The sequence below is a fragment of the Fistularia commersonii genome, chromosome 4, assembly GCF_037954325.1.
Source record: "Fistularia commersonii isolate RoL2024-O1a breed Wild chromosome 4, RoL_Fcom_v1.0, whole genome shotgun sequence".
Classification (NCBI taxonomy): domain Eukaryota; kingdom Metazoa; phylum Chordata; class Actinopteri; order Syngnathiformes; family Fistulariidae; genus Fistularia; species Fistularia commersonii.
In genome coordinates this window covers 11,572,627-11,597,604 of record NC_141287.1, presented here as the reverse complement: position 1 = coordinate 11,597,604, position 24,978 = coordinate 11,572,627, and the positions used below count along the sequence as shown (strand labels likewise).

The following is a 24,978-nucleotide window of genomic DNA, read 5'->3' as shown; positions in this document are numbered from 1 at the left end:
GGCTACCTCATTTCACAGGTTCCCAAGGGTGCATGGCCTGATCAAAATTAATATTTCTAATATTAAAAGCATTATTGTATTGTTTCAGATGTTAGCATGAAACTGTTAGCACTACTGTTATTTGTTACAGCATCTGACTATGGTTCTGACTGACTCTACATGGAAGTGTCATAAGACAACTGCGCTGTGATTCGCCGCCATTAGAATAAAATTGAACTTGACTTCAGTTCTTCATGCTCAACTCTCAAACATCCACCCCGCTCCCGAGAGTACAAAGCGACTACCAGTTCCCAGATTAGCTAACATTAGCCGCGCATTCATTCCAGTTTCTTTGAAGCACCTGGGTGCAGATGCAGGTTCTGGACTGCGGACCCTCAGCAGGGGCAGGCCGCCGCTTTGTCTGGACACCGGCGGCGTCCACCTGCCAGCCTCATAAATAGCTTCCCAGAGACACATACCACGAGCAGCTTGCCCGCGAGACCCAGGTTGACTTGGAGCTAACGGCATTTTCAATTAGAGGGGATTTTAAACCGACAGCTGGGGTTTAATTGCTGTTTTTGTCCATCAATTGCGAGGCTAATCAACAAAGGTGACCCAGCAGGTTCTTCATCCATTCACGAAAACACAGGCGCTCAGTCCTGGTGTACTCGCACGTCTACGTTCTACCTCCATTTTGTTGGTCACATGACAGTAGCTGTCTGTTTGGCATGGCTGGATATGTAGACACACATGTACACATGCACGTGTGCACTCACACCATACTAACACACAGACATCATCTGTCTCCCAGTGTATGTTGGTGTGTGTGTGGTTTATGACAGCTGATCAAGTTCTGACTCCTTCCACCTACACCGGCTGGGACAACACAGTCATGATGCAACCCTGCACGTGAGTGTGTGTGTCAAGCACACTGGGTGTTTTGCAAATATCACAGTAGAGAAGCTTCGCGGAAAGAAGTGCAAACATGTGCATGTGGACGGAACAATCTCCTTCCTGTTTCCTCCCGCCATGATTTTCTTCTCTGGTCCTTTAGTCGGCATACGTGAGTGTTCTACCCAACAGCGCCACCCCCCTCATGACTGATGACAGTACTGCGTCTAGCTACGAGCCATGACCTTCCCGAAAACATACAAAAGTTAGGAAAGAAAGGAGGAAGACATACACACACACACATACATATGTATATATATATATATATACATATGTAAACTTTAGCAATGGGAATGAGAGGGTGAATGACTGAATTTGTGGCCTTGTGATCAATCGGTGACTGATCCAGGGTGATCCCCAACTCTAAGCCAGTGCCAGTGACAGTGGGAAAAACAATGAATAAATGAATATACAGTATGTGCCCTGACAGAAATTAGCCAAATTCGCGATTTTGTCCGCACACGTCATGCCTCAAACCAGCTTGGACTTTAAACGGCTGCAAATTGAAAGTAAGTTACTACTTCCGGCGCTGTCTCGGGCAGCTGCTTGACAGAGTTTCTCCTCACCTCAGTGTCTCTTTTTCCTAAATTTTCTACTTTTTTTATTCTATTTACTTCTTTGACTTGTTACTTTGACACTTTATAGTTTTATTTGTATTTCTTATTCTCCCTCCTTTTTTATACTGTTTATACAATGTCCTACTATTATTTATTATTGTTATGTTTTACTTGAAACCCTGGCACAAAATTTCCTTCGGGATAAATAAAGTTGTCCTTATTCTTATTCTTATTCTTAAAAAAAAAATAAAGGCACATCCTTGATGTGAAAGGGTGAAAAACCAAGTAAGCCAAATTACCAACAGCCAAAGTAATATATATATATATTTTTTTGTTAACCTTCTTGGCGCCGGCGTGGGAGGAAATTGAGAGAGGGAGAGCGAGGGAGAACATGACCTGGCACTGACACCGCCGCCCCCCCACATTTGACGGACAGGGACAGGTGTACCCCCCCCCCCCCCCCCCACACCCACACACACACACACACACACACATCGTCCCCGCAGTTTGAGTGTCTGATAATCCCTCCATGTGGGAGGACCCTCGGTCCGACCCTGCAGCCAATCAGATAACTGTAAAGTAACTGATAAGGATAAAAAAAATAAAAAAAATTCAAGTTCTCCCACACTTTAGCTTTGGATCCATTTGAAAATAAACAAACCTTTTTCCTCTTTCCCTGCAGGACAGTGTTTTCTGATGGGTTTGTGGGAGTGGAGGGGGGGCGCTGGGCAACCTGGAGGATTTATGGGTGTTTGTTTGGGGGAAGGGGGTGCGTAAGGAGAAACACTCTGCCAGGCTGGTTGGTCTGACGTGAATCCAGGACGTTCTGGGATGTTCCCTCCTCCTCCTCCTCTTCCTCCTCTTCCTCCTTCTCACCTCTGTCATGGTCTTAATTGCCCCCCCCCCCCCCCTCTCGGCCCGGGAGCAGACTCCTTACACCTGCACATTTCTCTCAAACATCAGGGTGCCTTCAGGAGCAGACAGAGTGTCTACGCCGCAGCCACACATGCTTTTGCACACACACACACACAATAAACAAACACACACACACGAGTTGTGTTTGACAGCTTTTGCTCATACAGCGTGGAAAATCCTGCAAGATTTTCAAAAGATGTCTAACGGCTGATCTCAATCTGCAGTTAGGGATTCATCTGTTCCACATGCCCGCGCTGTTATTGTTGTTGTTGTTTATTTATTTTAAAACCGTGTTGTGTCTAATAATTTTTTTTGTTTAATGTAATTTCTTCTTCAACCTTGTCATCCTTGATCTGGGGAGCCTCTCAGAATGAGGAAAATTACGAAAAACATAGTTTAGGGACCTTAAAACACAGTGTAAATAATGATAAAAATATCACCAATAATAATAATTATAATACAGATGGTGATAAAATAAATAAATAACAAAAACAATAATAATACTAAAATTATTAAAACAGATGGCAACAAAAATAAAGAAATAATAATCATACTGATGTTGATAATAATAACAGCAGAAGTAGATTAATTGACACATTGTCCAAATGTGCGAATCATTTGACATGCAAATGAGAAAGTGAATGATTCTATGTCCCTTTCTGTAAATGATGCCTGAATGAATGAGTCTCTGTATGTTTCATTCTGTGTGAATGAGAGGGTGAACGGTTATACGACTCTATTAGTGGCCCAGTTATTGGTTCAGGATGAACCCGCTTCTTGCCCAATGTCTGCTAAAAGAGGTGAAACTCCCTCAAAACCCTAGTTGCAGGATAAGTGGTATAGATAATGAATAAATGATAATATGGCAACAACAATAATAATAACAATAATAGTAAAGGTCCGATATTCATGGGTTTACTATGTACACATAAGCATGGGAAAACCCTGGAATGGAGAGAAAGAAGCGAAACCATCAACAGCTGCCGGTAGGGGGGAACTGAAAGGCTCTGTGTGAACACACACACACACACACACAGTTTCCCAGCTTGGATCATCAAGATATGATAAGGGTGTGATGGGAAGACGGGTTTGAGGAAGTAAAAGCCCTCCACTCAGGGATTCCGAGCCCTTCTTTTCTATCGTTTTTGTTTTTTTTTCTAGCAGGGAACACAAGTCACAGGGTTCAGGGTGACTCCGAAGTTCCGTGCTTTAATTAAATTGTTGTGTATTAGTTCAAGCCTGTGAGCGTGACCCCCCTACACACACGCACACACACACACACACACACTGTATATATACAGTACATCCATAAACCTGCATAGCAATACAGCTTTCGTCAGTCTCTCACTGAAGCAGTTAATAGAGAGTGAGGATGACTGACTTCACTGTTATCAAGTAATTGGCCTATTACTGTGTGTGTACATGTGAGTGTGTATGTGTGTGTGTGTGTGTGAGTGTGTGTGTGTGCTGGCTTAAGCACGCCCGTCCTGAGGTATTCTCCAGGACAACTGATCAATTCCTCATTATGGTTTTAACACACATCGATCTGGGGTTAGTCCTTCAGAAATGCGTGCGCACACACACACACACACACACACACACACACACACACACACACACACACACACACACACACACACACACACACACATCACTACAGTAACAGACATCATCGATCAGACCAACCTTCAGGGCTTTCGGGGAGTGTCTGTATATCACAGCACTGATATTATCTTCATTACCTGTGTGTGTGTTTGTGTGAGGGTTTGTGTGTGCATGTGTTTAAAGACTTCGCTTTATTTAAAAGATCTCCTTGCATAATTCCATAATCATATGTAATATATTCCATCATGGAGGGCAGCAGTGGAAGGTGTAGGTCTAAGAGGGGGAGATGATTCCATCGGTTTGCATTTAGGAGGAGAATCAGGGTCTCCATCGAGAAAAACAAAGTATGACTTCCTGCTTCTTCACATCTGTACGCAAGATGACAAAGGGAACGGAACCAAACAAGGCTTCCTTTTAGTCAAATTGACCAAATAGCAAATAAATTTGCCGGCATGAGGCCTGGGGTGGCAGAGAAGTATGATAGTGGTGCAGAACATGTATGAGAGCTGAATGGTATATGGCGGCGAGGTGCGATGGCAGCGCATCAAGGGTCAGGTCCGAGCCCCTTCTTGATCGCTATGGTGATGGACAGCCTGGCAGGTGAGGTTAGGCAGGACTCACCATGATGTTTGCAGAAGATACTGTGATCTGCAGTGAGAGTAGGTGGGTGGAGGGAACTCTAGAGGTGGAGGTATGCTCTGGAGAGAAGGGGGATGAAGGTTAGCCACAGCAAGATGGAATACATGTGACTGGATGAGAGGAACCTGAAGGCTACAGGGAGCGGAGCTAAAGAGGGTGGATGAGTTTGAGTCCTTGGGGGTAAACAAGTCCAGAGCAACGGAGTGTGGAGGACTGCATGCAGGCAAGTTGGAATGGGTGGAGGAAAGGGTCAGATGTGATGGTAGAGGTGAGGTCAGCCATGTTGTTTGGTTTAGAGACAAGTAGCTAGCAGATGTGAAGATGCTAAGGATCGGGAATGAGTCCATCAGAGGGACGACACGTGTTAGATGAAGGAGATGAAGTCTCAGTTTGGTTTAGACAAGGACAGGAATGGTGAAGATCTTGGGTAGAAGGATGCCGAGGCTGCCAGAACCACAGAGAAGATGAAGTTAGCTGGTGTGAGGGAAGAGGATGCAGAGAAGAGGTTTAGATGGAGGATGATGATTGGCTGTGGCGACCCCTGAAGGGAGCAGCCCAAAGGAAAAGAAGAAGAAGAAGAAGAAGAAGAAGAAGAAGAAGAAGAAGAAGAAGAAGAAGAAGAAGAAGAAGAAGAAGAAGAAGAAGAAGAAGAAGAAGAAGAAGAAGAAGAAGAAGAAGAAGAAGAAGAAGAAGAAGAAGAAGAAGAAGAAGAAGAAGAAGAAGAAGAAGAAATCCCATCAGTTGCTATATTACTGTCTGAGACTTCATCATGAGCTGCATATCCGTAAGTTATTTCAGATGGGTTTGGCTTTCAGACATTCACTTTTTGCCATTTAATATTCTAGGTATACCGTATGTTGTTGAGGTCTTCGCCTGGAGTTCGGACCAGGTCATCAATTTTCAGAGTTCCATCACCCAACGTAACGGAGTTGACTTTTTGTGATACAAGCCAAAACCAAAAAAACGGCATTGCTCCCTTGAGCCACGATGAGTTCACAGAGTGAGAAACTAGTCTTGCGGTTAGCCGTCTTTTCCCCCCCGTGCTTTACCAAGATCCGTGGCGTCAGGCGGAGCGACCTTCATTTGCATGGAGCTGGAATCGAGTGAGGCTGCAAACGAAAGGGCTGAGGGGACGAGCTGGGGGTCTGGATTCTGCACCGTCACATTTATCATCCTGCCCGCGCTCCGGGCTAAGTATCGGGAAGGATCGACACAAGGGTGCAGGAGTGAAGGGGGGAGGAAAGGAGCGAGGGATTCAATCGAAGGAAACACGGCGGTCCAATGAGAGGCCCGGAAAAAGGGGGAGAAATGATGGAGAGTGGCGCGGCGGGAGGGGAGAGGGAAAAGGTGCGTTACCAGATGGAAGGTGATAGATGGGGTCCGTTTGACGGCGGGTGAGGAGGATGGAGGGATGAGGAATGGCGAGTTGAATGAATGGGAAAGAGAGAAGCTGTTAGGATGATTTGAGCCCGGCCTCAACAGGATCCTGACGCTGCACTTTTGCCGTTTGCATGTGTGTGTGTGTGTGTGTGCACGCAGACATGCCCCCTCCCGACACTCCAAATAGATATCTTGTTTTCACAGACGCCGCAGCGAGCATGCGAACTGTGAGCCGCCCGGAAATGCGACTCGCTGCATGTTTAGTGCGACCTCTGTGGTCGCACGACATCTACGAAGCTTCATTCCCGATCAAACGCCATGGGCTAACGCTGAATGATGCTCAGGATTGAACCATGGCGCCTTCAAATTATCGGCCGGCCCGCTCTGATGCTTGAAAGGCATCGTCATGTAATTTTCTGAATGAAAAGCTTTTACGTAAAGGTACTATTGGGGCAACTTGACCTGTAGCTCTTTAGGAAAAAGTATCGGCAGCTTTTCGAGGAAACTTTTTTGAGGAAAGTTTGCCGGTTTGGGATTTGTCCCATTTAAGGCTGGGAGCCACAGATCCCTGGCCATTTGAGAAAATTGAATGCTGTTGTGCACACTGCATTTCCATAGTTGGAAGTAACTATGTTGAAGTTGTACCTTCCCAGAAATTGTGCTTCTAGTTTCCGGCCGCCCTGCACTGCTGCTCCGAAAGAAAACTTCACGGCATAAAAGTACTCAACGGTGCCACCGAAAGGACGATAAAACGTGTTTGGTAACGATACTGACAAGGGGCTGCACTTGTTGCTTGACTGATACTTTAGGTTATGACTGAATGCACTGACTTTTTATGCTAGAAGGTTTGCTGGTTTGAGATTTGTCCCACTGAAGGAGCAACAGATTCATGGCCATCTATGAAAGCTGGAAGGTCACAAAACGCTGTTGTGTAACTTGTGCAATTATGTGTTGGACATAATTGCGATGAAAACAACAAAGTTGTACACTCCCAGAAGTTGCGCTTCTAGTTGTCAGCCAGCCCGCACTGCTGCTCCAAAAGAAAACGGCGCCGCTGAAAGTACGATGAAACGTGTCGAGTACGGCACTATCAAGGTTAGTAGGAGCTGCACTTGTTGCTTTCCTAATACTTTACTTTATCTAAAGCGATGCGATATATTTTTTTGAGGAAAGTTTTACGGTTTGGGATTCATCTCATTGAAGGCGGGGAGCCACAGATCCACGGCCATCTGAGAAAATTGGACAGTCGCCTGTAACTCCGAAACGCTGTCGTGTGCACGCTGCAGCTCCATAGTTGGACTAAATTGCGATGGAAACAACAAAGTAGAGACATCAGTGAGACGATTCTGGCAAAGTATGACTTCCTGTTCTCTCACATCTGCACACAAGATGGCAAAAGGGAAGGAACAAAATAAGAGGGTTCTCTTCCAGATAAATTTACCAAATAGCAAATTTTTTTTTTTTGTATTCGAGTGCTTCCACATGATGTTTACAGATGATATTGTGATGGACCATGATGTTTGGAAATATCAAGATATGTGGTGAGGGCAGGGAGCAGCGGAGGGAACTCTATAGAGGTGGAGGTATGCCTGGAGAGGAGAAGGATGAAAGTTAGCTGAAGCAAGACAGAATACAAATAATAGTGGAAGCTACAAGGAGTGGAGATGAAGAGGGTGGAGGATTTTAAGTACTTGGGGGGTCAATGGTCAAGAGCAATGGAGAGGGCGGAGATAGAAGGATGCCGAGGCCGAGGGGATGACCGGAGAGATGTTTGGATGGAGCGACACAAAGTTAGTTGGTGTAAGAGAAGAGGATAAAGAGGAAAGACGATTGGCTGCCACAACCCTGCAATGGAAACACGCACCTCTGCATGTACTATAAATACATTTCTTGAGTTGTTGATTATAGATATGAAATCTCTTCTTGATGCTAAGCTAACTAGCAGGAGGCTGAGTTCTAGTTTTAATATAGGGATAATTTCTATCTTCCCTGAAACGCAATGATTCACTTCAAGTGCCTCACTGAGAGAACTTGAAACTTTATTTGGACTCGCACTTCCAAATAGCAGACGTTGCGAAACCGCAGCAACTGTGGGAAAGTTTTGGTTTTTTTTTTGTGTTTTTTTTTTTTTTTTTAATTTCATCTTTTCCAGCATTTTTCTGCAGAAGAGGCCACGTTCTGTTGACTCAAAATGACATCAGACCTAATGATCTCAGAAAGGAAGTGCCAAGAAGTGTTAAAGCGCAGCACTGCAGCCTATTAGCCACTTCCATTTACAATTATTGGAAGCGAAGGTGGGTAAATGCTGAACGGTATGAAAAAGTAAATACATAAAAAGAGGATGACGATGCTCTACAATTTTCCATATTGATTCATATTCCCATCAGGAGCTGATTAAAAGAAAAAAAGAAAAGAAGGTTTAAAATGAGGAGGAAAAACAGGAAGTCACCTTGAAATTAAGCAGTAAGGAAAAAAAGAGGAAAGAGAAAATCAAGAAAAAAAACGGTTTTCTTGTGAGGTTACGATCAAAAAGTCTTTAGAAGGATGTTACAATCAGATGGTGATTGATATACACTGACACACACACACACACTCACACACAGATGGTGATTGATATACACTGATGCACACAAACACACACTCACACACACACACACGCTGATGCTCACAGTGTGTCAGTCCATCACGCGGTTTCCAAACACCTGGAAAACGAAGAGAGGGGGTGGCAAGTTAAACCAAGCTGGCAAAGGACTGATGCCCCCATCACCCGTCATGTGACAGGAAAAGGGAAGTCACGCTGAGTCACCATTGGCTGATCTTAGGAGGCACTTCCTGTTCATGTCTCGCTTCCTCTGAATGACTCTTGAATCTGCGGCTGCTCATGACTCCTAATGAAATCATCTCTCTCTTTCTCCCTCTCCCCCCATTGATTTTCGCCGCCAGAACCGGCGAGGAGGAAACGTGGCGCGGTATAGATTTACAGATTACCATCTTAAATCGCAATCAGAGTAAGAGGTTAGATTGGATAATAAAAACAACATGTGTTCGACTATCTGATGGCAGCGCTGCCTTCATCTGCGCCGAAGAAGAGGAAAATGTCAGCTTTGTCCAGAAGCATATATGAGTCCATTGTGCTTGCGTGTGTGTGTGTGTGTGTGTGTATGTGTGTGTGTGCGCGTGTGTGTGTGTGTGCATGTGTTCTATTCTCCAGAAAGAGGAAGAGATGAGCAACACTCACGGGGAAAGGGGGACAAAACAGCCAGTGTTTGTTCCGGCCCAACGGGATGAAAGTTTACGTATCTGTCATGGCGGGGGTGCAGGTGTGTGTGTGTGTGTGTGTGTGTGTGTGTGTGTGTGTCCCGATATGTCGCATCAGACGTTCTCCAGATATGACTCCCGTGACGAGTCCCAGATTCATATTTCACAGATCTGGCCAGATTTTCGGGGACAGCCGCATAGTGAGAGGTCCGAAGATACGTGTTGACATTATTGGCACTCAGCAGGCGCCTCATTAGAAAAAGAGCTCTGATTCCTCTTAAATGTTAACCTTGTATGATTTATTATCTGAAAATGATCTCCACTGGAAGAAAATATATCATATATTATGTGTACGTCTTGAAATTGTGGACTAACAAAAGATTTTATGTGATTTTATTAAAAGTGTATTATGAATTTATTACATGTTGTATTAACGTGTCTGTTTAGTGGGCAAGTGGAGGAGGGCGTTTCAAACATTTGACCGGGATGAAGACAGAAACTTAGATCGGGTGTGCTGACAATCACAAAGCGACAGCCACACACACACACACACACACACACACACACACACACACACACACACACACACACACACACACACACACAGGCATAGACATGTGGCTCCCTCTCCTTGGCCTCCTTGCCCTCTGAACCTAACAGATCAATTTCAGCCCTTCCATTTGTGCACAAGCGCGCACCAGCACGCACGTACACACACACACCCACACACTGCTGGCACCGGTTGCCTGCGGACTTAAATAGCTCCGTACGGCAGGACACTTGTAAATAAGCAGCTAACGGGGCCAGCGATGTTAGCCGCAAGCTGCAAATATCCGCGTCTCACAACTCCATATATGGGTTATTACACATTAACGGAGCAGCTACAAGCAAAGTAAAATAAATAAAAAACAGGATGTGTAAGTTACAGCACTTGGTTATTTCCACTAGGAGGGTAAAGCTCTCCTGGGTGTTTTTTTTTTTTGTTTTTTTATTGACCATTTCCTGCATAAAAGCAAAGCAAAAGCTTTGTCTCCAGCCTCTCAGCCTTTTCGACAAACAGCCGACCGGTGAAATATTCATGGCCCCGATTCCATCAAAGAGGCCTCCGAATGATTTGGGGGGAAAACCCGGCGGGAGGAAGTTCACCCATTTATAATTGATACGCCTGAATTGTCAATCGCGGGACGAGAACCGGAGTGGAGACATTACGGGAAATAAATAAAATAAATAAATAAAAAGTGTGTGCGGGTGGGGGGAGGTGCAAAGTATTCTGGTATTTGTGTCAGTGGGTTTGGAAAACCCTGTACAGATACTCATGACGCCAATGTTAGTATAGTATATATTTAGAATAGAAGTATTATAAGGTTTGATTTTTGGTCGTTCCATCAATCCAGTCATGCGTAGAGGTGCCGATTCCTGCTCTGGGGGGGAGACGATGATCATGGTTGGAGGAATCCATGCAGAAAACTGCATCTTGTGCAAAAAGGCGGTTAACAAATTCCAATGCCCGCCTAGAAGCACCGTCCTTAAAGCGTATAACTCCCGAAACAAATTTGGGATCCTTTAGCTGATTATTTAGCATACGTATGAGGGCCGATCGCGGATGATAAAATCAGCCGACTGGCCACAAATCTCAAGGGTGGGAGAGGGTGGGGCTCGATCGACTGCAGAGGTCCCGCCGGGCGCCTGCCGTTGTTATTTATGATTGCTATTATTATTGAAATCCTCTCGTCGTAGAAATTAAAGTCCAGTTGCCACGACAAGATTTTTCCACAAGAATTCACCATGACCTGGATGACTGAGAACCTCCGCAGACATATTGCTGTTGTTATACCAGGTTAGCTATTAGCATGAAGCTATTAGCGCTACTGGTCCCTACCAAAAACTCTCGCTTTCTACCGCTCTGTCCTTGAGTCTCTCTCTTTCTATCTAGTCTGGTCGAGGCAGAAGGCTGCCAACATTAAGCTGGGATTTGTTGGAGGTTCCTAGCTTGTGCTTCCTTGCCGTTTCAGATGAGTATTTGCTCACAGGAGAGAAATTTGGGTTCTTGGAATTGATTTTAAAGAGAGAGGTCGAGGCAGAAGGAAGCCAGCATTGACCCGGGGTCGGTGCAGGGTTTCCCAGTAACCTCCACTTAAAACCAAATTCTCGAGTACATTTCTGCATTTTTATGCCGTTTTCTTCTTTGTGCCTTATTTCAATTTACGCCGCTGACAAACCCCTTCGGTTTCACTAACCCAGCAGAGGCGTGCGGCCAAAAAAAAAAAAAAAAAAAAAAAAAACGTGATGGACAACAAATCCTCTTGTCAGTGCTAATTCTTTTCCGAAGTGTGAAAAAGCAGCCCAGAAGTGAGAACTTGTTGCGATTAGACTCCGATAATTAGAGGCGAGGGACCCCGGGAGGTCCCGGAGCGATTATTAAGGCCCAGCCAAAGCCAGGGAAGCAGGAGGAGAGTGGGCTGACCGACTGGCGGGGAGAGAAAGCACAGAGGGAGTAGTTTTTGTTTGTTCGAATATTGAGTTTCCAACTCTTAAACTTTACTAAACTTGTCCTGACCTGCAGTCCAGTTTCTCTATCTCGAAGTGCGGGTTGAAGTTGAGGACGATGCGCTGCGAAGGCTCCGGCGCTGTGATGATCCAGCGGCAGTTCTGGTGCGGCGGATACTCCAGCGGGTAGCCTGGGGTGGTGATGTAGCCGGCGTCGCTGGCATCCAGGTAGCCGCCGCAAGGCTCCGACCCTGGGAGGAGAGAGATGAAAAGGGGGAAGATACATTTGTTAAGGATTGAAAGGAAAGCAGAGTCCGGAGCGGCTCTAAGGATCAGGCCTCTGGGGATCTAGAGCTGATCCGTTTGCTGTTCATGTTTGATCCCGACATCTAGAAATAAGGGAACTGATTGGATGAATTTAAGAAGAAAGAGAATGGATGCTCTAGATAGTATTGCCCAAGGACACTTCAGCATTCAGACAAGAGGAGCAGGGAATTAATATATGTATATATATATACAATTTTTTTTTTTCCTTTACTGTTTGAATTAATTGTTGTATGTCTGACATATATATACACGCACACACACACACGCATAAGTACATGCATACACTATGAATATACAGTATGTATATGTATGTACATGGATAAACATGAATACATACATAAAATCATACATTTTTAAATACATAGATGTATATATGTACACACACATACACCCACTTACACATGTGCGTAAATATATACATCAATTTATATATATATATATATATATATACACATACATATGTATATGTCAGACATACAACATTTAATTCAAACAGTAAAGGGAAAAAATTGATGGAAAGGAAATCCATTTAAGAAGGATTTACAAAATGAATGAAAGAAGTTGTAACGTATCCGATTTAAATTGAATTGAAATTCATTCAATCTCTGTTTATCTGCGAACCCTGTTCATCGTCCCTTCACTCTTGATATAATAACTTAGTATTTACGAATGACAGAAGTCTGTATTTAACATTTACTTCTCCAGAAATTCAATTTTAATTGATGGTTTTTTTTTTTTAAGAAATCCTTAATTGGCTCGATTTAAAAGCTGGTTTGGGAAATGAGCCCTTCGCTTCGGAGCGGCGGATAAATCTGGGCCGCTGCGAAACCCCAAATGGTAACTAACCATTAATTACAAGCCGCAGAGTGCCGGTAAGGGGAGCGTTCACCAAAGACAGGATGTGATCAACAAAGAGGTGTAGGAGGTCGATATAACATCACCACGTACAAAGACCTCATTCTGACCGTGCCCCCCCCGACTTTTTCCCACACACACGTGAAGGATCCATCCAGATGCCCCAGTTATTGTCACAGTGCAGATCCACTTGTCAGCAGTCATACGTCTGCATCGTACCGCCAACAATACGGCTCATTCAGGGCCGCTGATGCGCCCCGGCTCGCTCATATATACTGGTGACACCCGGCAGCGACAACATCCTCCGCGACACACAACGCCACTGTGCGAGATCTGTGGTGTCCTTTTGTGCCGCCTCGCCGCCCGTCCAAGCTTGATGGACTGTCCGTGCCGGCTGAACTTCGCCATTGTTTAAGGAAGTAGTAAGTTAAACAACACGGCGGGCATGAGGGCCGTCTTTGTCGCGGCAGACGCAACAGCGGCGTCATCAGGCGGGGAAAAAAAAAGGAAAACACGCCTGGCGCATTATCTCAGGGTGACCATTTGTCTTATATCCTGACATCTCGCCAAACGTCACCTCGCCACTTGAATTTCAGCTCTTTTAGCAGTTTAAGCGAATTGTGCAGAAGATTGAAGAGATTACTAGTTTTTGGTAGAGAGTTAGAAGCTAATGGTGATGTTCCGTATTTTGCGGACCATAAGGCGCACTGCATTATAAGGCGCGATATCAATGAATGGGTCTTTTTTCAGACATAAAGCGCACCATGTTACAAGCTGCATGGTAAAACATACGGCATATAACGCGAAACAAAACAGTAAGATTAGACAAACTTTATTCAACTTATTCACAATAACTCCGTGTACATTACAGTAAATGGACAGTAATATTATGTTGAAGCACAGTACATACCAGTATTACAAAAAGTGGCAGAGGTAAGCATACTATGTACTGTTCTCTGATTGGTTTATCGTTGTTAGCGATAGCGGACACCTGAAGATATTGTGAGGTTGGAACAATGTTGTATTCCAGCGCTAAATAATTAGTTATCTAATGTTGTCTGACGTTGCAGCCCGTAATCAACCAAGAACTGACTTCAATACAACGTCCCTGTGTCAGATGGGAACGGTCAATCAATCGAGCTTCGTCGCACTTAAACCTTTCGACGGATTTTTGAGCGCAGTGTACCACAAGTCAGTAAGCACAAGAAGAAGACATACATGAGGCGCACGGACGATTTTTGAGAAAATATAAGGTTTTTAAATATAATGCAAAAAATACGGTAATGGTAGGTTGAGACCGAGCACCACCCACTGGTTGTTCCAACTACCCAAAACAACTTTAACTCATTTTGTACTGCTGAAACTTTTCATACTTCTGAGAACCTTTTCAGGAACTACTTAATTTCTTGGTCCGTTCGGCCAGCAGAGGAACAACGACCTCAATTACGAGGACCATTGTAGCTTCAACTCTGAAGCAAGTTACCATAGGAACGCGATTGACATAGGCGCTTGGTGATTGGTGGAACCCATTACCAGATACTTCTTGTAGACCGCATGTTTAAAAAAACATTGCTAACAGAACAGGGGTTTCCGTGGATCGCAGCAGAATATCAACATTTTGGCAAAATGAGTTAACTAACAGCAGGGTTCCTCACAAGAAGTGAAGGGAGTAAAGAAAAAGATTTAAAACCCATCGAATAGTCCATGGTTATTATTTCTGCCAACATAAAGGAACTCCGCTCTCGATGTCGTACATGTCCGTCACTGCCTGTAGTAATGCAAAACTAAGAGGTTCCCCCGGAGGAGGGTTGTTCCTGGATGGAAATTCAAGTGTGACAGCTCTTAGAACTGAGTTCTTGGAACTTTTCCATCCGAAAGCGGCTTTCTAATCCACTAGTTACCCAACAAACGGGTTGGAAATTTGCATTTCGGTGCAGAGCGATTTTCCCGCTGTTGTCAGTCGGCGGCGGAGCCGTGACTCCGGCAGATTTGGACCATTCCCACGCCGACCGAGAAGCGTGTACTAGCTGGTGTTGTGATTTTTGTGAGCGTCAGAAAAATAAACAACAGCCCATATATTAGACGCAGCGTTTCAGTGAGCAACCTATATTTTTATATTTTTATTTTCTATATTAACCAAATACAGAAACTCAAAGTCAAAAACCCCAGACTGCCGGTATTATCATCTCAATAATGCCGAATTTTGTGCGTGACCACGTAGCTATGCGATCTTGTATCCTTTGCAGCTTTATTTATCACTGTCGAGTCGGGCGGGTCGGATCCGCTCAAACTGCTCAGCGGGACACGACGTGTTCGAATGCTATACATAGACGGGGCTACTGTAAACCAACTCTCCTGGAGGAGGCATGCAAGCAAACATTATCACATGCACGCAATGGCATTAACACTTTATCAGACGCCATGTCGGTTGGGCAGGTGGGGTTAAAGTCTGATGAAGCTATACAGAAGGGAAAACAGTGCTGAAATGTCAGGTTTTCATCGCTGCTAATAATATGCAGGCGTGCGGTTTGGGGGAGTCGGCGAGAGTGGAGGTCACATCCCAGCATGCAGCGCTCCGAGTGATTGATAGTTTGGCATCTCTACCTGCTGAGCACTTCACACTGTCTGTAAACAATTAGCGTTCACCTCTCTGTGTCTCTTTCATTCCTCCATAGCCCATCTCCCTGTCTCTTTACCCCCTACCCCCATCCTCTCAGCTAGCTAGTTGTGTCTACCTCCTCCTATCGGTTTCCAATCTCCCCCCAGTGACATATAGTTACACAGGAGTAGAGTTACAAGGCCCGTGTAACCCGGGCTGGGCGCATTTCATCTCAGCACCACCTGGATTAGTGCTTAACCACTCGGGAATCTGGCAGCGGCCAAACACCGCATTTAGCACAGCGCTCGGCGAAGATACCCAGGCGACGCGAGTTGGAAAAAAAAAAAAAAAAAAAAACTGCAATGATGAGGATATTTAGATTATTGCACATGGGATGCATAGGGAGCAGCTTCTGGATATGTGTAATGATCATGTGTGGGTAAGTGTGGTGGCCTCTGCAAATGTGAAGTTGTACCAGTTCAAAATAAACGCTGTAGTGAACAAAAAGAGCCTATGCGGGCAGCGATATCACGCTAGTGGTAATGAAGGGCATCTCCTGAGGATGTGAATTTAGTCCCTTGTTCATTATCCATACGACTTATCCATGAAAAGTAATGTTAGCTTAGTTAACAGCTAAATCCTAATTGCTATCCAGCAAGTAAACTGTTTACTTTCCCAAATGGTCAAATGGCTTTCCCGTTTGCAAACCGTGGGCGCTAACCCAAAGCATGGGGAGCAAATGGCGACATTCGGTGTCTTGCCCAAGGAAATGTCAGCATACAGACCGGGAGGACCAAGAATCAAACCACCGATCGAAGGGAACGCCAACTCTACCTACTGAGCCACAGCAGCCCCAAGAGAATAATATTGAATGTAAACAAACATGTCTGTGTAGTTGCGATGACATCCGCATGAGTCAAGTAGCTTCCTGCACCACTTCCTGTATGCACGTTTCACCATGTAGCTTAACTATCGCCGTTCCATCGGACTTTTCCTCTTGCTCTATTGTTGGGTCTGTGAAATAAAAAAAAAAAAAAGAGCAAGCCCTCAGGTCGTCTCCATTATCAATTTGTGTCGTGTAAATCAAAATCAAAACGAATAGAACGGGACGGTGTAACCTGAGCACCGCGAGTCGTCTGTTTATCCAGCAAAGCCTCTCCTTCCCTGGCCTCACCTCTTGCGCACAGCTGATAAGGACAGCGCCAAGTGTCTGATAAATAAGGCCACTGTGATAGAGAGGCAAACGCCGTTCGTGTGTGAAGTATTGTGTCTGCTCTACTTCAAGGGTCTATCAATCTCCTGACATGAACGCACACAACGCACGACTCAATGACACGCAAGCAGGGTCAGAGACGACAACAATTTAAGGTCTTGAGTGCTTTGGGTACATTGCGCCCCCGCTTGCATTAGGTGCTAACGAATTGTTTATCTAGTCAGTGGTTTATATACATAATGAGATATTTTGGAGAGAGGGCTCATCTGAATCCGGCACAGGGCAATTTGTCACAATGCCAAAGTATTAAAAACCTCTCAAGCTGCGGAGAGATATTGGAGCAGAGTCAGAAACTATCCCTCAGGTAAGCGTCATTGCCAACTTCAGTCAGGAAGTTTGGTTTTCTTTGTGGCTCTACGAGAGTAGCCTAAAGGCCGATATATTCTACGACTACCGTTCCGCAAAAGACTTCCACCGGAGCTGGTGCAACTGTTGTATGCTTTTATGGCTGAGTCACACCACAGGTGGGGGTTGAGTCCAGATGACTGTATTCACTTATTTCACGCCATTTAAACTAGCCAACAGGCTGCGGCGCATCCCGACAGAGCACTTCCAAGACCATGTGTACGGGACGATCCTTTCCTCTAAAATGCATTGCTTTTATGGTTGTCAGTGACACTGCGTTTTTTTCAAACGGTGACACTGTGGAGTCAATTTGTATGGTGGTTAGCGCTTCTACTTCACAGCAAGAAAGTCCATGGTTCAGTTCTGACAAGGGGTCTTTCTAAGTGGAGTCTTCATGTTCACTCTGGGCCCACGTGGGTCTCCTCCCAATATCCAAAACCATTCAGTAAGTTCAGTAAGACCCTGAATTGTCTGTGTGTGCAAATGAGAGAGTGAATGGCTGTATGTATACATGATGTATTAATGTCGCAGTGAACGATTGTATGTCTGTATATCTGGCCCTGTGATTGACAAGCGATCGGTCAGGGGTGAACCCTGCTCCCTCATCCACTGACAGCTGGGATAGGCCCCTGACTTTAGATTGCAGGATAAACGGCAAATAAAATGAATGAATGAACACAAGTTTCTCACCCGAACTTGAGTCAACACCCATTAAATTAGCTGTCATTAGCATCTAGCAGTATGTAGCAAAGCTCCTCAGAGCATTTGATGGGCATCAGTGCAAGTGAAGCTACACTGGAAGCAGCCTCCTAAATATCAGCCAGTACCGTAACCTAGGAACAAAAACATATGTACTCACTGCAGTGCCAGAAATACAACATAGCGTTCGGTATGCACCCATATTTTGCTCAGATCTGCCAGAATCATGTAGCTGTTTGCACTTATGTTACCATTAGCATGAGACCATTAGCTCCTGAGCCTTGCATCACCCTTACACAAGCCACTTCTCGGTCCTCCCAGTCTCGCTTTCTCAAACCGGTCGAGGCAGATGGCCGCCCGCATCAAGACTGGGAATTGCCCAAGTTGCAGAGTGCTTGTAGATGTTATTCTTTGCCATACTGCACATGTAAACAAAATCTATACCCTCTGTATAAAACAAAATGCATAGCGGTGCTGATCTGTATTCCCCTCGACGGCATTCTGACCTGAATCGTCTGCGCGTCGGGAACGGAGAAGATGCTGAGTTATGCACGTTCACGTCAAGAATGAACAATCAGGTGAAAGTGAGAAGAAAGGGAGGGATGAAAAGTACTCGATGGAAAGGGGGGACGGGGGCTTGTCAAAAGAGCAAGGGAGGAGAGGGAAAGATCTGAAGGGAAACCAAATGACCGGGAGTCAAAAGGAGAGAGAGATGTGAGGGGAGAGTAGACAGTTACGGCTGCTCTGTCTGACTTTCCAGCGAGCGTTCCCATGGACTCAGCAAACCTTCCCCAAGGTTCAGATGTTATCACAACTCATAAATCCAGACCTACATGCTGTTTCTATCCCGCTTTTGCTTTCATTGAGCAAGGATCTGTGTAAGGTTTGAGGCAAAAAAAATAATTTTTTGTGCTGGCCCATAGGGAGCGTTGGGTTTCTGTAGATCGCTTTAAAGTGTGGTCGAGGCAGAAGGCCGCAGAAATGGAAATTGGATCAATTCACGGATTCTACCTTGGGATCTGTCTAAATGGACAAATTTTCCTCACCACTGTTACTGAATGCTTGCTCATGGGGGACCGTTGGGTATCTGTCAATCATCATTGGTCGAGACAGAAAGCTACCAAAAATGCAAATGGGATCTGCTCAAGGATTCTGCCAGGTAAAAGGCCATTATAAAGAGTGCGGTCAAGGAAGAGGGCCGCCCACATTGAGCTGCGGTCCGTCCGAGGATTCTGCCCGGAAAAGGGGCACTTTTTTTCCTCGCCGCCATCACCATGACAACTGTGTTGTGATTCGGCATCATAGAAATTAAAATCTAACTTGGTTGAAATCAAAAACAATGTCGCTTTGTCTGAAAAATACCCACATCAAGCGAGGCGACTATGGCTGCAAACATTTGCTCAGTCAGTTTTCAGTTTGCTTTTGTGCCAGACAGTTGTTTTTTTTTTCTCTCCCTCTCTCTTCACCTCTCATTTGCGCGTTATCTTTTGCAATGAACGCATAAAATGCAACCACTGAATATTATCTCGTTCGCCCGCTAGTTTGGGGTATCGCTGAATACACACACAAACACACGGTATAAGCAGCAGTAAATGGTGCTAAGCAGTCATGCAGGGATATAAGACAGGTCATTGCATTATTAATGGCTTTCTGACACAGTTAGCCTTGCATCCTGATAACACCTTCTCAGCATCTCTGCCAAAACACAACACACAACACACACACACACACTATGTTGCGGCGCAGGCAAACACCGATGTTCTTTTTGTTTTGTTTTGTTTTGCTTTTTTTATGTTCCCCGCCAAAAAAAAATACCAGACGCGCGCTTGTTTGCCGGCCCAGAATGCAAATGGTCTGACCTTGTTTCTTGGAGGCGCTCTCGACAGATTCCTCCGTACGCGGAATCCAATTTAACTCGAAAAAGAGATGCTTTTCGGCTTGTCTCCATTGATTTGCGAGTCCGCCAGAACCCTAATAGCATGTTTGGGATTGCAGTACGCGCTTATTTCCACAGGTCGGAGCCAATAATGGAAACATTAGTTGTTTATTCACAGCATGCGCGTTGTGTGTGTCCCTACATACTGTGTTTCTTTCTATGGAGAAAAAGAAATAAGCTAACATCTGTACCTTTGGGTCTAATATAGTAGGGGCCAAAAGTTTTAATCTTTTAAGACCCCGTAAAATACAGGGATTTCTCGAAAACTGCTGCTGGTGCAACGGTTAGCGCGACCGCCTCCCGCCGAGAAGGTCCCCAGTCGGGTTCCCGTCGGAGGCTTTTCTGCGTGGGGTCTCCATGTGCTCCCCTGCATCTGCGTGGGTTTCCAAAAACATGCAGGAGGTTCATTGGAGACCCTTGAATTTCCCCAACGTGTGAATGAGAAAGTGAAAAGTGGAACATCTTATAATGACGTGAATGGCTGTACTGTAATTTCCAGACTAGCTGATAGTTTTTTTCACACCTTGAACGCTGCAGCTTAAAGAGTGATGTTGCTAATTTATGGATTTCTACAGCTGACAAGCTCCGTCCCTCTAAAACATTTCACCTCGTCCCATTGGATCAATGAAATCACGCAAAGACACCACAGAACACATGCCTGTGGTTTACACAAGTGACGTTGTGGGCGAAAGAGAGACTAAGGAAGTGTGTGTCGCAGGAATTCTGAGGATGTTTAATTATGGCACCAAAGATGACTTTGGTGGTTTTAGCGTGCAGGATAAAGATGAAATTAGCGATAAATGCCTTTTCCTGTTAGGCTACTATCGTTTTTCTTTTTCTTTTATACTAGACAAGTCACAGATACTGTCCTCAAAAATGCAAATCTGTGTAATATTTTTCGGTGGAAATATCTCATGTTACAAATGGACACTTGTGGCTTATTGACAAGTGCTGGCTTTAAATGTCCTTTTCTTTTTCTTTTCAATTTCAGTGGGTGCAGCTAATATCAAGGTGTGGTCAATAGTCCAAAAATTACAGTATGTCTCTATATGACATTTGAGAGACAAGGGACAATAATTGTACCGTAATCTCTATTAGCGATATGTTAAATCCCGACACTAAAGAAGACAAAGTTAATTTTAGTGGATCCAGGATAAAGATGGAAATAGCGATTGGTGACTTTTCTTGGTAGGCTACTGTATTTTTTCTTTTTTTTTTAAACCAGATGTGTTACACGAACGGTTCTGAAAAAGCATTTATGTAACAAATTTAACTAAAAGTTCTAAAAATCTTTCTGTGGAAATATCTCACGTTACAAAAGAACACTTGTGACTTATTGATAAGTGTGGACTTTATATGTAACTTTTTTTTTTCAAATTCAGCGGGTGCGGCTTGTATTCACATGTGCTCAATCATCCGAAAATAACAGTATGTCTCCATATGATGTGAATGGGTGAATAAACGTGCATATGTCTACACGGCACTCCACCGACAGTGAATGATTGCATGTTTCTATGCGATGTGTGAATGACTTAGTGATTGGTTGTCTATATTGCATTTGAATGAGAGGGTGAATGGTTGCACGTGTATATATCACGTGAATGAGAGGGTGACTAATTGCATGTCTCTAGAGGATGTATGAATGAGGAAGTGAATAGTTGTATGTTTCTATATGACATGAATGAAAGATTCATGAATGAAAGAAACATCTAAATGATGTGTGAATGAGAGGGTGAACTGTTGTACGTCAGTCAGTGGCCCTGTGATCGTGCCAGGGTGAACCCCGCCTTTCGACAGCCAGAAAAGGCTCCAGCCCCTCCAAAGTGCAGAATAAGTGATACTCTGCTGATAACAAATGAATGAAAGAATAAAAGAATGAATAATCATGGCGCCTCCATCGCCAGCTTTTGCCAGATTTCTCTCCGATAAAGTCCAACAGCGGCAGACTTGTAACTTAGTCACTCCTCCGCATCCTCTTCCCTCACACCAACTGAATTCATGTCCTCTTTCCCTCCATCCCTAAATATCTCTGGTCCGCTTCTAGAAGCTCCCACCGGGCAGTTCTGACCTCCGGTCCCGTTCGGAGTCAGGTCCTCGCTCCAAACAACCAGGGAAAAAAAACACATCACTCTCAGAATTTCCTGATGACTCATGGCAACTGGGTGGGGTTTGGGATCCTTCTGTTTTGGACATTAGTGCACGTAATGTGCGTGTTACGGGGAATTAAGGGGCAAATGGATGTGGAAGTGAGAGGGGAATCCCTGCATTGCGCACTTGACAAAAACACATCCCGGAGCTTGAGATCATTCAAATGAAATTGAAAAAAAAAAAAAAAAAAATGCGCATTTTGGCGCAGGAGTTAGCAGAGCAGTTAGCATTAGTTGCTCTCCGGTTGGATTCTGACAGGAGGGGCGATGTTTTCCCCGTCTCTGCAAGGGTTTCCTCCAAGTTCCTCCCCATCACAGCCCATTCATTCATTCATTCATTTGTTTATTCATTCATTCATTGGAGACCCCCTTCCGAGTGAGTGGCTGTAGATCTCAAAGCGACGTGTGAATGAGAGAGTTAATGCTTGAATGTCTCTACGTGCTCTGTGAGTGAGTGAACAGTGGTATGTCTGTATTTTATGTGTGTGTAAATGTGTGAAGGAAATGTTCTCTGTCTTATGAATCTTGTGAATGAAAGGGTGAATGTTTTATACAAGGGATGTCCAAAGTCCGGTCTGCGGGCCAAATGCGGCCCGTGTTCAAATTCACACCGGCCTGCAGCCTGTGTCATTAAATCAATAAGAAAATCTAATTCAGTCTGACAGTCCGTTCTTCTATTTCATGTTTTTGATCTGAGTCTAAAATTTAAATAAATAATCAAAAACACAATCATTTCTCCTTTTTTTATAAGGAGTAATACAATGATTCATACGGATCTCAATGTTTTGTATTTCGGAATAATATTACTGTCTGTGTTATTTTCCTGTTCACATGTTTTAAACTTAGAAGTTCATAAGGAGCATTTAATCGTGAATAATATGTAATGTTTCAAATGAGCCTAGATATGTTTCATCTTTCTAATATTTTTTTTTTCCAAACTGACTTTTTCTTCATTTCATGTGGTATTCAAATATAAAAGTCAGAGTGATTATGGTTAAAACTTTAATTTTCTGTTCTGTATTAAGACATGAAAATTATGTCATTTGCAATAAAAAAAAAGTCATGAAATAATTCATTTACATTTAATGTCAACGGTTCAAAGAATGGCTGAATGGTTGGCACTCACACATTTTCACCTCACCAAATATGGCCCTCCTTGCAAAAAGTTTGGACACTCCTGGTTTATACCTATATATGTTTTGGGAGTGAGTGAGTGAGTGAATAGTTTTATGTCTCCATATGACATGTGAATGAGATGGTGGATGGTTCAAAGTTTCTTTTTGAATTACGAATGAAAAGGTGAATAGTTGTATACCTCCATATGCTTTGTGTGTGAGTGAGTGAGTAGTTGTATGTCTTTATATGATGTGTGTGAATGAGTGAAAGAAAGGTTGTACGTTCCGGTATGACATTTGAATGAAAGGGTGAATGGTTGAATGTCCCTATCTGAAGTGTGAATGAGAGAGTAAATGGTTGTATATTTCTATATCTGACTCTTATCCCAGCTGAGGAAACAGTTTCCGGAATGAATGAATGAATGAATGAATGAATGAGAGTCCATTCTGGATTGCAATGCGTCAAGAGCGAGGCTACTATCGTTTCATGCAGTAGTCCTGTTCTTGCGAAAACAACGTTTTGGGGAAAAGCAGAGCCGGAGCGAGTATATTCCAGTCCATGTTCAGAGTAGTTCGTCATGGCTTTGGACACGAGGAACACGGGAAACAACACGTGAAAAAGAAAATTGTCAGATTTGGACTAAGTCCGGGGAGGTTTTTAGTCATCAGAAATAACCTGGGAAACCTCAGGAATGGACAGAGAGAGAGAGTGAGGACAGAACGGACTGAGAACGGGAGAAAAACGCCAGAACATCTGTCTCTCATCACTGAAAAGGAGAAAGTCAGCAGCTCAGGAAAAAGCTCTCTGGGCAAAAAAAGAAAAAAAAAAAAATTACAAGTAAAAAACACACACACACACGCACACACACATACAAACAGGTGGAGCTGCGGTTTGGTCCAGGTGCACTGCATTAAAATCCATGCAGGAAACACACTCAGACCAGCGGTAAAGAGGTGTGTGTGTGTGTGTGTGTGTGTGTGTGTGTGTGTGTGTTTTGGTGGTGGTGGGGGGGGGGGGGGGGGGGTTAAGGCTCGGGGGTGAAATAGTTGATGGGAAAATGTTTAAATGACAACTTTTGGAGAAGAAAGGGGGGGGAAATTGAAGAAAAGAGGAAGAGCATGTGAAGTAATAAAAGACAAAAACAGAAGTTTCACAACAGCAGAATGAAGAGGGGGCGTTTGGAGGGGTGGAAACGGGATGAGGCGGTTCTTTTCATTTGTTTCTTTCAACCCTGTTCGATTTGTGTGATTTGTGTGCACAAGAAAACTAAAGGGAGTTATATAGCCATACACATAAAAACACTCAAGTGCCGGTGACTTCATGTGATGGAGTCATATCATCAAGAAGTAGAATAATTATGATATTAAATATCTGTCTGTTTGTTAACATCCATCTGTGTGAGCTAATGGAGCTGCTTCTTCCTTTCCTTCGGGCTTTAACCTTCAGGGGTCGCCACAGCGAATCAACCATCTCCATCTAACCCTATTCTCTGTATCCTCCTCTCTCACACCAACTACCTTCATATCCTCTCTCACTACATCCATAAATCTTCTCTTTGGTCTTCCTCTAGACCTCCTGCCTGGCAGCTCCAATTCTAGCATCCATCCACCAATATATTGACTATCCCTCCTCAGTACATGACCCAACCATCTCCATCTGGCTTTTCTGACCTTTTTTCCAAAACATCTAACATGTGCCGTCCCTCTGATAGACTCCTTCCTGATCCTATCCATCCTGGTCACTCCCAAAGGGAACCTCAGCATCTTCATCTCTGTGACCTCCAGGTCTGCCTCCTGTCTTTTTGGCATTGTTACTGTTTCAGTGAGTGCATGTGGATATATGATCACACAAGAGTATATACATATATATACAGGACTGTCTAAGAAAATTAGAATATTGTGATAAAGTTC

General features: G+C 44.2%; 1 protein-coding gene across 2 annotated transcripts in view; it reads right to left on the bottom strand.

Annotated features, from left to right (window-relative positions):
- LOC147234690 (neuropilin-2-like) overlaps positions 1 to 24,978 on the bottom strand; it is a 116,856-nt gene that overhangs the window by 85,136 nt on the left and 6,742 nt on the right. For both annotated transcript variants that reach the window (XM_086145296.1, XM_086145297.1), the window contains exon 2: positions 11,842 to 12,022. In XM_086145296.1, the coding sequence (XP_086001422.1) occupies positions 11,842 to 12,022 (181 nt within the window). The remainder of the gene's footprint in view (positions 1 to 11,841; positions 12,023 to 24,978) is intronic.